Raw genomic sequence first — 13396 nt, forward strand, 5'->3', positions numbered from 1 at the left:
GCAGCAGTAACCATCAACATACTCATTATTTTAAAAACTGAGTCAATGATTCAAGTAATTTACTTTCTTTCCATTTCTACCAAATGAGATACTTATCCTGATTCTGCTTTTTAGAAGGAAAACAGGAAACAGAAATCTGATTTGCATGATTATTTTTGTTCATCAAGTCCAGTTTTCCAGATCTAGTTTCATTGTTGTTGTTGTTTTCTGCATAGAATGTTAGGAAGCTAAGTGATTATGAGTGTGTCTCCTGAAAATTTTATTTGTAGTCTTGTGCTTCCCTGGTAGCTCACATGGTAAAGAATCTGCCGGCAATGCAGGAGACCCGGGTTTGATCCCTGGGTCTGGGAGATCCCCTGGAGAAGGAAATGGCAACCCATTCCAGTATTCTTGCCTGGAAAATCCCCTGGATGGAGCAGCCCGGCAGGCTACAGTCCATAGGCTCGCAAAGAGTCGGACATGACTGAGCAACTAACACTTTCACGCGATAGCTCAGTTAATAAAGAATCCATCTGCAATGCAGGAGACCCCAGTTTGACTCCTGGGTCAGAAAGATCCGCTGGAGAAGGGATAGGCTACCCACTCCAGTATTCTTGGGCTTCCCTAGTGGCTCAGCTGATAATGAATCCACCTTCAGTGAGGGAGACCTGGGTTCGATCCCTGGGCTGGGAAGGGAACAGCTTCCCCTGGAGAAGGGAATGGCTACCAGCTCCACTGTTATAGCCTGGAGAATTCCATGGACTGTATAGTATGGGGTTGCAAAGAGTTGGATATGACTGAGTGACTTTCACTCACTATTTAAATATAGTTAATTACATACCAGACTTGTAGCTAATTAATTTGTAAGCACTTCCCTAACTAAAAATAAATAGCAAATTTGACAGAATTTATTAGAAATACAAGAAAACCATGTAGACTGTTAAATATAGTAATTCAGTAATAGACTGATTGAATGCAGTATACTGAAAAACATTTTTACAATTACTTGTAGAAATTTCCATGGCAGAAATATAATTTGAAAGATATCTGAGGAAGTCAGTAGATTGAGATACACCATTAGTGGTTATAGATCAACATGAGTTCCTTCATCCCTGCTTCTCACTGTATTAGAATTGAATGTTAGCATAGAAGAACTGGGCCGAACTAACTGACTTACAGAGGGTGTTAACTCATAACCATACGTCATGCTTTACCAGGTAAAGCTTACTAGTCACTGAAAAGTATAAGCCTCTCCTTACTTTTAGGAGTCAAGACAGAATAATTATTATAAGTAAAATGGTAATTAATTATAGATCAGAATTATGCCTTAATTATTTTGTAAATTTGATTTTTGAAACAGAGCTAGAAGTTTTAATATGGGCTGTATTCCCTCTTGTTTTTAAATCTAATTTTTCTGTATAGAAAGAGTGGAGCAGATGCCTCAGCATATGCTTCTTAAAGATTCTTAAAGTACATTTTTTAAAGAACATTTAATTGTTAGAGTACATTTCTGAAAGTACATTTTATTTCAAAGTACTGTCTTATTTTTGCTCTTATGCCATAAAGAATCTACAGTGCAGGAGAACTGAGTTTGATCCCTAGATCAGGAAGATTTCCTGGAGAAGGGAATGCTATCCACTTCAGTATTCTTCCCTGGAGAATTCCTTGGACAGAAGAGCCTTGCAGGCTACAATCTATGGGGACGCAAAGAGTCAGACACGACTTTAGTGACTGTAACACTTTCACATATTATTCAAAACCAAAGGACCAAAAAGTTTGGTTATATATTGAAATATTTTCTCTGTGTTGTATTTGAAAATATTTGAGGTTTATAGTTGAAATATTTTCAGTTTTATAGGTGCTATTTATATCCTTTGAATTCAGAAAAAAATAAGGACCTTGAGAATTTGTACTGTTTCTAAAACATACAAATCCTTATTTGTTCTAAAATTTACATTTATGCAATAATGATTTTTCATACTGTATTTCTGTCTTAGGCTAAAAATCTCATAGAGCGGTTTTTTAATCAACAAGTGGAAGTTTTGGGCAGACGTGCAGAGCCATTGCCTGAGATATACTATATTGAAGGTACCCTCCAAATGGTTTGGATTAATCGCTGCTTCCCAGGGTATGGAATGAATATCCTGAAACACCCACGATGTCCTGAGTGCTGTGGTATGTAATGAAATCTGATTTCATGATTTATTCACTTACCTTCATTATGCCTAAGTGAATGTCTATCACATTTATTTACTATTATTTAGGTTTGAAGTAGTGTGTTTGAAAAGACTCAGCCTGAAGATTTAAAAGAAAACATCTGGCTTAATTCTGGCCTTGTTTTAATATTAGAGTAAAGAGGGGTTGGGGCATCAGTCAGTTATCTGGGAGGAAAAACAAATGCTAGTTATGAGACACCTAGAGTTACTTATCTTAATGGCCAAACTATTTTAGAACCAACTTTTGAGGATTTTACATTCATATAGCCTAGGTTAGGTATCTTTTTACTTTTTTAAAAAATAAGTGTGTGAGTTGCTTTCCTGCCAGTCTTCCTCCTGGCCTTCGATCCTCCCACTGAAGGGTCTGAGCTGCTGTCTGGATTACCTCCATCGTGTGCTCTTATTGAAGCATCTGTAGAGGCTGTTAGCATGGGGACATGGATGCAAAGTCTTTGAATTTCTAGTTTCCATTGTTGATTGAGGCAGTTAATCCTCAGAGACTTTCTAATAAAAATACCACTAGATTAGTACCATTTTCCAAGTCTCCGTTTCTTCCCCTTCTCTTCTGTTATCTTCTGTTAGATGAAAAACCTGTTCATTTGATAGAGCTCTAAATATTATTTTTACTTTGCTTTACTTAACTTGGTTAGATTTTGCTCTGTGTGTTTCATAATTTTTTTTTTTTGTTTAGGGATATGAATTTTGACAAAATGTTCTGAAAATTTGTCTTAGGAAATACAAATTTAACAAATAACACACTTACAAGTACCAACCTAGTGACTGTTTTGCCAATCTGTGCTTACATATATCACTAGAGCACAGAAAATGATGAAGAAAAGCCTAGGAATGCCAAACAGTGAAAACAAAACCCGGTAGTTCAGCTGTCTATTAAATGCATTTACATTATCCATCAATAAAGTCTTTTGAGACAAGCTAAAACATTTAAATAGTTATATATCATTAATTCCAGGAATTTGAAATAGTTAAATGTAGCTCTTTCATGTGAAATAATAGGTTTCATCATAATTATTATTGTGATAATAATTTCATCATTAATTTTTTTGCATTTATAAAAGTTCAGATAGTGTAATTTTCAGATATTCTCATTTTACCATGTAATTATAACATTCAAGTTACTATGTGTTATACTGTTTGATTAGGTTAATTAAGTACTTCTCTTATTCTTGACAACAGATACCACTGGAAGTATAAATAAAATATGTATAAATCTCTAAAATTTTTCTGGCTCTGAAATGCTCTCTCACATGCATGTCTTGGCCCACAGAGCTTAGCGATACAGGAGATATATCCAGGAAACAATTAGTGAACAAGAGACCACTACACCACAGAGAAAAGAACAGAAAGGGGATTATATAAAGCAAACCAAATTAGAGATAGGATGGATCCTAAAGGATTAATGTAATTGGCAAAAAGGCTTTCTGAGTAATTTGACCCTTGAGGTAGGACTCTGAAGATTCTAGCTTAACAAGTACCACCCAAACAAGGGCATGATTGAGCTTCAGATTTCTGGGGGGATTTCACTTGACTGGGGCTAGAGGATTAGTATCAGTAGGGCATGGCAGGCTTTGAGAGCAAAGTGGGAGAATTCAAATTTAATGTGGCAGTATGAGCTGTATCTTTGAATAGAGGAGAGAAATAACATTTATTTCTAGAATTTTATGGGATCATTATCATTGCTCAGTATACTTATCAACTAATGATTTGTTATATTTCCATTTGTGTCATTCAATGATAAATAAATATTTTAATTTAGATTACTTTTGTGTTATTATCATCTCTGTTAGACTACTTAAGCAAGATGGAGCTCCCTTTTTTGCACAGAACTCATTAAGTACAATGTGACCTTCAAGTCCTCGTCAGATACAGTTATTTTTGTCTATATCATATGAGGCTATCATTCTAAAAATTTTAAAGAGCACATGTTACTCAGAAACATACTTACTTTGTTCTGCAAATTGAAAGACTCTGTAAAATATAATGGGCTTCTCTGGTGGCTCAGTGGTAAAGAATCCACCTGCAGTGGCTGAGATGCGAGTTTGATCCTCGGATTGGGAAGATTCCCTGGAGAACAAAATGGCAATTCACTCTAGTACTCTTGCCTGGGAAATCCCACGGACAGAAGAGCCTGGTGAACTACAGTCCATGGGGTCGCAAAAGAGTAAGACCCAACTTAATGACTAAACAACAACAACATAAAATACAACAATACTTACAAGACAAAATTAACATATTAAATGAACTTAAAATCCATTCAAGTGTGAAATGAAATACTAGATAGAAGCACATAAAATGTATGAGGTACTGTGTAAGATAACTTACTTCCAAAATGACGACAGTCCATGTTCAGCACAGATTGAGTAAGCAGACCTATTATGTGAGCTTATCTACTTTCTCAACAGTCGGTCAAGTAAACAGCGATGCTTTCTTTTTTGGGGCTGTTTTACTTTGCTCATTTAGTTTTCACATCTAGACCACAGATAAAGATGGTTTGCTTATGAGCCTGGAAACTTAACATTTCTACCTCTGCTAGTTTATCATTTCTAGTTGACTTAGCATTTTAAATTGATTTTTACTAAAAAACTTCAACTTCACATTTAGCATTGTTTATTATATGCATCATTTTGTCTATAATTTTGACATGAATAATGAATAAGTTCTAATTTGTGAATTATAGATATCTCATAATTTCATAAATTATATCATAAAAATACTACAACCAAAGTCCAGCTGGAATATTATACTGTTTCTGATAGAATTTTTTTACAATCCAGATTCTAAAATATGTTTTACTGTGTAATTCCTGTGGTTTCTATTATTTCTGTAAGACTCTGTATATCTTGTTTTCCTCTTTATTTTATTCCTATTTAACCTCATCAAATAGCATTTTTGGACATAATATCCCACTCCTCCTTTTTCTTGTTCTTTAATCTATGGCAGTGTCTTAAAGTTACCTGAAAGTGAAAAGTGAAAGTGAAGTCGCTCAGTCGTGTCTGATTCTTTGTGACCCCATGGACTGTAGCCCACCAGGCTCCTCTGTCCATGGAATTTTCCAGGCAATAGTACTGAAGTGGATTGCCATTTCCTTCTCCAGGGGATCTTCTCAACCCAGAGACAGAACCCGGGTCTCCCACACTGTTACCTGAAGATCTTCTCAAAAATATATCCACGGTATGGGAGCCAGTCAGCTACGTTTATAAGTGTCCTAGGTGGATTGATGTCCATGACAGTTTGAGCCTGCTGAATATTGGTATTGATAAAGCAGTACCTAGACGGGATGTCTTTCGTCCTGCTGAAGCAGTTGACTGGTTGTCATTGATTATAATGGGTGAAGAGAGAGCTTTCTGACACTTTATGCAGCATTGTTGTTTTCTGTTACTTTTATAAATAAAGTTTTCTGTTGCACATCCAAAGCTTTGGGGAGTCCCAGGAAACTTTAGCAAGATTATCATGATGATACAAAGTCTGTGTCAGTAGTTAGAAATAATTAGCTTACAGGGTAAACATTGGATAATTTTATTAATTAAGGATACTTTCACACTTCAGTTTTGCAGTGAAAGTAAATTATTTAGGAGATATAGTTAACTTTTAATAAGGTATTTTAGACTCTAAAAATTTATTATGCTCACACATGTAACTGTGAATTCTTACTCTAATTTTATATCCAAGCACCAAGAAAAATAATAACAAAAAAAGCTTATGTCAGCAAAGCAAACTTTAAGGCAAGAAGTCTTATTAGTTACACAAGGAGGCTTTACACAGTGATGAAAAGATAGGTCTAAAAAGAAGAGGTGACAGTACAATATTTCTGAATTTGTGAGGGCTTAACATACATGAAAATTGCCAGGTAATACTGGCATATAAAGCAATATAGAGAAAATTAAGATTGGACTCAGCTAAAAATCACTTACAGATGTATTACAAACATAAATAGATCAAGAACTGTAATCATTTTAGAATATAACAAGGAAATATCATCACATCTTCAGCATCAGAAAAAGACTAAGATCACTGATTTTTATAAAAAAAAGGTTGTTAGTTTTGTCTGCATAGAAATTAAGTACTTAGGTTTATCAAAAGATATTCCAAAGAGAAGATAATCCAGAGAGTGGAAACTATTTGTAATGGATATAACCATCAAAAGACTAGGTCATATAAAAAGCCTATAGAAAACATTTTTGAAAAAGACAAGACAATTTTGAAAGAATGGAAAGAGGTTTGAATAAGTAATTCACAAGAGAGTAATTCCAGATGGTCAATGGATCCGTGAAAAATGTTCAACCTTTTTGTAATCAGGAAAATGTAAATTAAAAACTAAAGGAGATCCTACTACACAATTATCAGATGGGCAAAAAGTAAACAGTCTTAGTACACTGTATGTTTAAAAAGCTATGGAGACTTGGAGTACACTGCCTGAATGGATGTAAACCGTATCCCTGGGGAAGCAGTCTGGCATTGTTGTAAACGTGATGATGCACATACTCCATGATCTAGCATTTGACTCTCAGGAAAATTTCCTCACAGCATATGTTTTCATAGTCCCAAACTAGAGACAACCCAAATGTCCATTCATGTTAAAATGTACAAATAAAAGAGTGATCTGTTCATATAATGGGAGTGTTATATAGTAATGGCTATAATGGGTGAATGGGAATTAGAACCATGTGGATAAGTTTTATAAACATAACTGATGGAAAAGAAGCCAATTAACCACAGTGTAATCCATACAGTTTGGCATAGCTGAACTGTGTTTTATGGAGATTATTTATGAATGCTGAAAGCTAAAACCACAGTGCAGTCGACGGAAATTATCACTGTGACACAGAAGACTAATGCTGACTTGTGATGGGGACGGGGGATGAGTGGAGTGGGACACAGGAGCAGTGTTGAGAGGTGGCAGGCTCCAATTTTATGTTCCTTAATTGTTTCTAGACAGGTCTTCTGTGCAAACATTCATTATATTGTACATTTATATCTTATTTTTTGTGTGTGTTAGAGTTCATAATAAAAAGGTAAAAATTTAAAATTTTCCTTTAAAGCTTGAGCACCATTGTTAAAACGCTAAAGGCATGCTAAAGAAAAACATTCACAAGTGTTTCCTTTCTCTAATAATTCAAATTTATCAATTGTGTATGGTATCACCTGATCTTTGTCTTCATAAGTTTATAATTTTAACAGAGCTATATCAATAAGTGGTTCCACAGAAATAATGAAATTATTGTGACTCTTTTTCTGTTGACCATTAAGTTGTAAATACAATTCCATGTTACTCTACTCTGCATATTACTCTTACTAAAAATAGCTAACTAATCATAGGAATTATATTTAATCATTTTGTTTATGTTAGAAATTAGATTGTTTCCTTTATTGTATTAAATGTTTACACTTTTACTTAACCAGCTTATTTTTTTTAGTTACTTCTTTGTATAAATTTATAGAAAAATGAGTATTAATCTTAAATAATGGACATTTTGATATTTTACATTTTTTGCTGTGTTTTATAATAGTTTAGCATGTTCACCCTATCTTAATCTCTCTTATAATACGTGTGTAACAGTGCATGACAATGTTAGAATGTATTACAGTGTTATAATGTATATGTAACTACAGACATTTTGGTATGTCTTTTAATAGATTCTGAGTATGACTTTTCAAAAACTAAAAAGCAAAATTTTATAGCCCTTTGAAGTAAGGACCATGTCTCTCACCCTGCTGCATGTGCTTAGACTGATTCCTTGTCTGGGAGATTTCACAGGTCTGCCACTCAGGACTTGTTAACTGGACAGCAGTCCTTTGCACTTTTCAACCCTTCCTTCTCTTCGCTCTCCCTCACCGCTCTCCCACAGTTAATTTCATGTTTAGAGGTTTCACCCAAACCTATCTGCTTAATTTCATTGCCACTGTAATTTGGATTTCATTCTTTTTTGCCTGAAATGATTATAGTCTTTTCCTAACCGGTGCCCCTTTCCTTTTTCTCCTTTTCAGTCCTTATACCACGTTGCTTCTGATTATACTTGTAAATTCCAAATGTAATCATCTCATTACTTTGAAACCTTCAATAGTGTCCTCCTTTATCCAGTGCTACATATTTGTGTCTCTTTAGGTAGATATGTTTCTGAATACTTTCTTGTTCCACTAATGCATTAGTCTATCTCTTCAACAATTATTTACAACTTTTAATGAGTCTCAAATCTCTGATAAGCCATGTCCTTATGTACTATGAGAGCTTCCCTGATAGCTCAATTGGTAAAGAATCCGCCTGCAATACAGGAGACCCTAGTTTGATTCCTGCGTTGGGAAGATCCCCTGGCAAAGGGATAGGCTACCCACTCCAGTACTTTTGGGCTTCCGTGGTGGCTCACTGGTAAAGAATCTGCCTGCATTGTGGGAGACCTGGCTTCGATCTCTGGGTTGGGAGGATACCCTGGAGAAGGGAAAGGCTGCCCACTCCAGTGTTCTGGCCTGGAGAATTCCATAATCCATGGGGTCACAAAGAGTCGTACACAACTGAGCAACTTTCACTATGTGCTATGAGGCCCATTGCCTCTCCAGTCAGACTTTTTAAATATCTTGTCAAGTTCTATAACATTAGCTGTTGGATTTTGATTGTCACTTCATTGAAACTATCAGTCTCTTTAGTAGAACTGTCGTCCTACCAATATTGAGTCTTCCAACTCATGAGCGTGATGTGTGTGTATCTGAGTGTGTGCGTGCATATGCTTGTGCATCTTCATTGAAATATATCCCGTTAAGTTTTTGTTTAAATATATCCCAATTATAATTGTTCTTATAGATGTCTTAGAAATATTTTACTTAGATTTCTATCTAGGTAACTGATTGGTTTAAACTTTTTGTTTTGATATAAAATTTAGACTTCAGAAAAGTGAAAAAAATAGTTCAAAGAATTCCTCTATAATTTTCACCAAAGTTATATCCCCTCAAATTCATATGTTGAAACCTAATCCCCAGTGTGGTTCTGTTTGGTGGTGGGGTCTTTGACAGTTGAGTTTTGTATACAATGTAAGCGTCCAACTTTATTGTTTTGCATGTGGATATCCACTTTTCCAGCACCAGTTGTTGGAAAGATTATGCTTTACCCATGGAATGGTCTTAGCTTCCATGTTGAACATCAGTTGACCATGTATGTGAGCGTTTGTTTCGGGGACCTCTGTTTTGATCCGTTGGTCTGTATATCTGTGTTTATGCGAATATCACACAGTTTTGATTACTACAGCTTTGTAATAAATTCTGAAATCAAGAAGTGTAATTGATCTAAATCTTTATTTTTCAAGATTGTTTTGCTATTCATGGATCCTAGAGTTCCTTGTGGATTTTAGGATGAGTTTTACTATTTCTGAAAAGAAAAAATGACATACTCAAATTGTGATTTTGATAGGAATTGCTTTGCATTTGTAGATTGTTTTAGGTAGTATTTTTATCTTAATATTTAAGTCCTGCAATCCATGAACACAGGATATCTTTTCAAATTTTTGTCTCCTGTTTCAAAACACTCTTTCAGCAGTGTTTTGTAGTAAGCTACAAATTCAACCTTCTTGGTTGAATTTATTCCTAGCCATTTTGTTCTTTGTTATTCTATTTTAAGTGAATTGTTTTCTTGACTCCCATGTTGGATTATTCATTATTGATTTCTAGAAATGCACCTGTTTTAGCATATTGGTTTCATATGGTACAATTTTGCTGAATTTGTTTATTGGATTTAGTAAGTTTTTTTTTAAGTTGAATATTTTATACATGTAAGATCATGGCATCTATGAACAGAAATAATTTTATTATTATTTAAAAATTATACTCATTTATTCTTCTTACCAAATTACCCTGTCAAAAATTTCCAGTATGTTGAATATAAGTGGCTCTGGAGAAAAAGCTTTCAATCTTTAACTGTTAAATATGATATTAGCTGTTAGTTTTTCATATATGACTTTTAGGAGAGTTTTCTTCCATACACAGTTGATTGTTATTACGAGAGTATTGACATTGGCAAAATGTTTTGTATGAATTGAGATGAGCATTTTTTTTTCCTTCTTTTATCCTGTTAATGTGATATATATATTTGATCAAGATTTTGTATGTTGGATCATCCTTCCATTCTGGGAATAAAACCCACTTGGTCACAGCATACAGTCTTCTAAATATGTTGCTAAATTTGGTGTATTTTGTTGAGGATTTTTGTCAGCATTCATAAGGATATTGGCTTAATTTTCTTGAGGTGTCTTATATGGCTTTGGTATCAGGATAATGATAACTTTATGAGTTCGGAAGTGTCTCCTCTGCATTACTGGATGAGTTTGAAAAAGGAATTATGTTGCCTCTTTAAATTTTAATAGAATTCACCAGTGAAGCTATCTGGCCCTGGGCTTTTTATTATGAGGAGATTTTTGATTGGTAATTTAATGTCTTACTAGTTACAGGTTTATTCAGATTTTCTATTTCTTTATGTGTCATTTTGGTAGATTATGTGTTGTTAGAAATGTGTCCATTTCATTTCAGTTATCTAATTTATTGGTGTTCAGTTATTCATAGTGTAATTTTATATTTCTTTTTGTATAAAATCAGTAGTAATATCCCAACTTTCACTCAGATTGTTATTTTAGTATTTTAAGTCTTTTCTCTTTTATTCATAGTCTAGCTAAAGTGATTAATTTGGTCAGTTTTTTCAAAGAATCAGCTTTGTGTTTTTGTTAATATACTTTCCTATATATCTATATGTATTTTTTTTTTTGCCTCAGTTTTAATCTTTATTATCTTCATCCTTCTGTTGGCTTTGTGCTCTGTTTGTTTCACTTTTCCTATTTCCTTAAGCAATGTCAGGCTTCCCTGATGGCTTAGCTGGTAAAGAATCTGCCTGCAATGTGGGAGACCTGGGTTTGATCCCTAGGTGGGGAAGATCCCCTGGAGAGGGGAAAGGCTACCCACTCCAGTATTCTGGCCTGAAAAACAGTCCATGGAGTTGCAAAGAGTCGGACATGACTGAGAGACTTTCACTTTCACTTTGAGCAGTCAGTTTATTAATTTGAGATCTTTCTTTTTGGATCTAAGTATTTAGAGTTATAACTCTCCTAGCACTTCTTTTGCTGCATCTCATAAGTTTATTATATTGTCATTTTCATATTTCTCAAAGTACCTATTTCCCTTGTGTTAATTGATTCATTAATTGACAGTATTATTTGATTTCCAAATATTTATGTATTTTCCTGTGTTCCTTAATGTACTGATTTCCGGCTTTATTCTGTTGTAATCAGAAAAGGCACTTTGTATGATTTCAATCTTTTGAAGTTTATTGAGACTTTTTAGGGACCTAACATATGATCTATCCTGAAGAATGTTCCATGTTCACTTGATAAAAATGTATATTTAGCTATTCTGATGGAGACCTATATATATGTATCTCAGGTCTAATGGATTATATAGTGTTGTTCAAGTTCTCCATTTCCTTATTGAGTTTTTGTATGGTTGTTACTTTTAAAAATAAGTTATTGAAGTCACTAATATTATATAAAACTCTATTTCCTTTCAGTTCTTTCAGTGTTTGCTTTATATATTTTGGAGCTTTGTTGTTGGGTGAAAAGTTCATATACATTTATAATTGTTATTTCTTCTTGATAAACTGAATTTTCCAACATATGTAATATTCTTTGTATCTTATAATAATTTTTGCCTGAAAGTCTATTTTTTCTGGTACTAGTATAGTCACCTAGCTTTGTATTAGTTAGTCTTTGCAGGTAAAAAATTTTTTCTATGTAAGATCTATTCCTGTTCTCTCACGTTCAGCCTTTTTGTGCTTAAGAACTGAATGAGTCTCTTGTAGTTAACATTGGGTGAAACATTTCCTTTTTTTTTTTTTCCCTTTGATCCATTTTGCCAGTATCTCTTTTTGACTGGAGAGGTGAATCCATTAATGTTTAAAGTTACTGCTTACGAAAGGACTACTGTCATTTTGCTGTTTGTTCTCTGTATTTCTCATACCTTTTTGTTCCTCATTTCTTCCATTCCTGCCTTCTTTTATGTTTAGTTGATTTCTTATAGTGACACTTTTTGATTCCTTTCTCATTTCCTTTGTAAAGTTCTTTACTCTGTGGCTCCATTGGAGATGAAATATAGCATCTTATTATAATAATCTAATTATAGCATACCAACTTAGCTTCATTCAACTATAAACACTCTCCCTCTTTACAACTCTGCATTCCCCTTAACTTATTGATGTTCTAAATTATATCTTCAGGGGCTTCCCTGATGGCTCAACAGTAAAGAATCTGCCTGCTATTTCAGGAGATGTGGGTTTGATCTCTGGGTCGGGAAGATCTCCTAGAGGAGATGACAACCCACTCTGTATTCTTGCCTGGGGAATCCCATGGACAGAGGTGTCTGGTGGGCTACAGTTCATGGGGTTGCAAAGAATCAGGTGTGACTTAGTGACTAAACAGCCACAACAAATTTTATCTTTAATATTGTGTGCCCAGTAACATAATTGATAATTGTTCTTATGCATTTGTTTTTTTAAATTTTACAGAAAATAAAAATAGTGGTTATAAGCCAAAATTGCCATAATTCTGACATATATACCCACTGTGTGTTTACCTTTACTAGAGATCTATATTTGTTCATCTGGCTTGGAGTCACTGCCTGGCATCCTTTAATTTCTGCTTTGAAAAGACTCCTTTTAATATTTCTTGTAGGACAGATCTAGTGGTAATGAATCTCTTCATCTTTTCTTTATCTTGGAATGGCTTTATGTCTCCCTAATTTTTAAAGGACATTGTTGCCAGATATATAATTCTCAGTTGATGCTTTTCCCCCAGCACTTTAAATATATCTTCCGACTCACTACTGGCCTCAGGAGAGAGAAATTAGCTAATAGTCTTACATATAATCATCAAGGCAAAGACAGAGAATACTTTCTATTTTTTCTTCTTTTTTGAGAAGTGTGTTTTGTTTTACTGAAAATTCACTTGCTTTAACACTTATGATTAATTAGGCTATTTGTGTAAGGGATAGCATTCTGACAATTTGTGGCCTTTAAGGTATACATTTGTCCCTAGCTTTAGTGGCGCTTCACACATTTTGTCGTGTTTTATTTTCATTTCCATTTATTTCAAAGTGCTCATTTCTGTTCTGATTTCTTCTTCAAGCAGTTGATTATTAAGACTGTGTTTAATTACCAACTG

At 34.2% G+C, this 13396-nt stretch overlaps 1 protein-coding gene across 5 annotated transcripts in view; it reads left to right on the forward strand.

The window, feature by feature from the left end:
* ZPBP (zona pellucida binding protein) overlaps positions 1 to 13396 on the forward strand; it is a 129003-nt gene that overhangs the window by 79940 nt on the left and 35667 nt on the right. For 3 of the 5 annotated variants that reach the window (XM_069587326.1, XM_069587325.1, XM_069587328.1), the window contains one exon: positions 1977 to 2154. In XM_069587326.1, coding sequence (XP_069443427.1) covers positions 1977 to 2154 — 178 coding nt within the window. Of the gene's footprint in view, positions 1 to 1976; positions 2155 to 5307; positions 6821 to 13396 lie in introns of those variants that run through there. The other 2 variants (XM_069587323.1, XM_069587324.1) reach the window with 1 other exon arrangement.

This window comes from Ovis canadensis, chromosome 4, assembly GCF_042477335.2.
Source record: "Ovis canadensis isolate MfBH-ARS-UI-01 breed Bighorn chromosome 4, ARS-UI_OviCan_v2, whole genome shotgun sequence".
Classification (NCBI taxonomy): domain Eukaryota; kingdom Metazoa; phylum Chordata; class Mammalia; order Artiodactyla; family Bovidae; genus Ovis; species Ovis canadensis.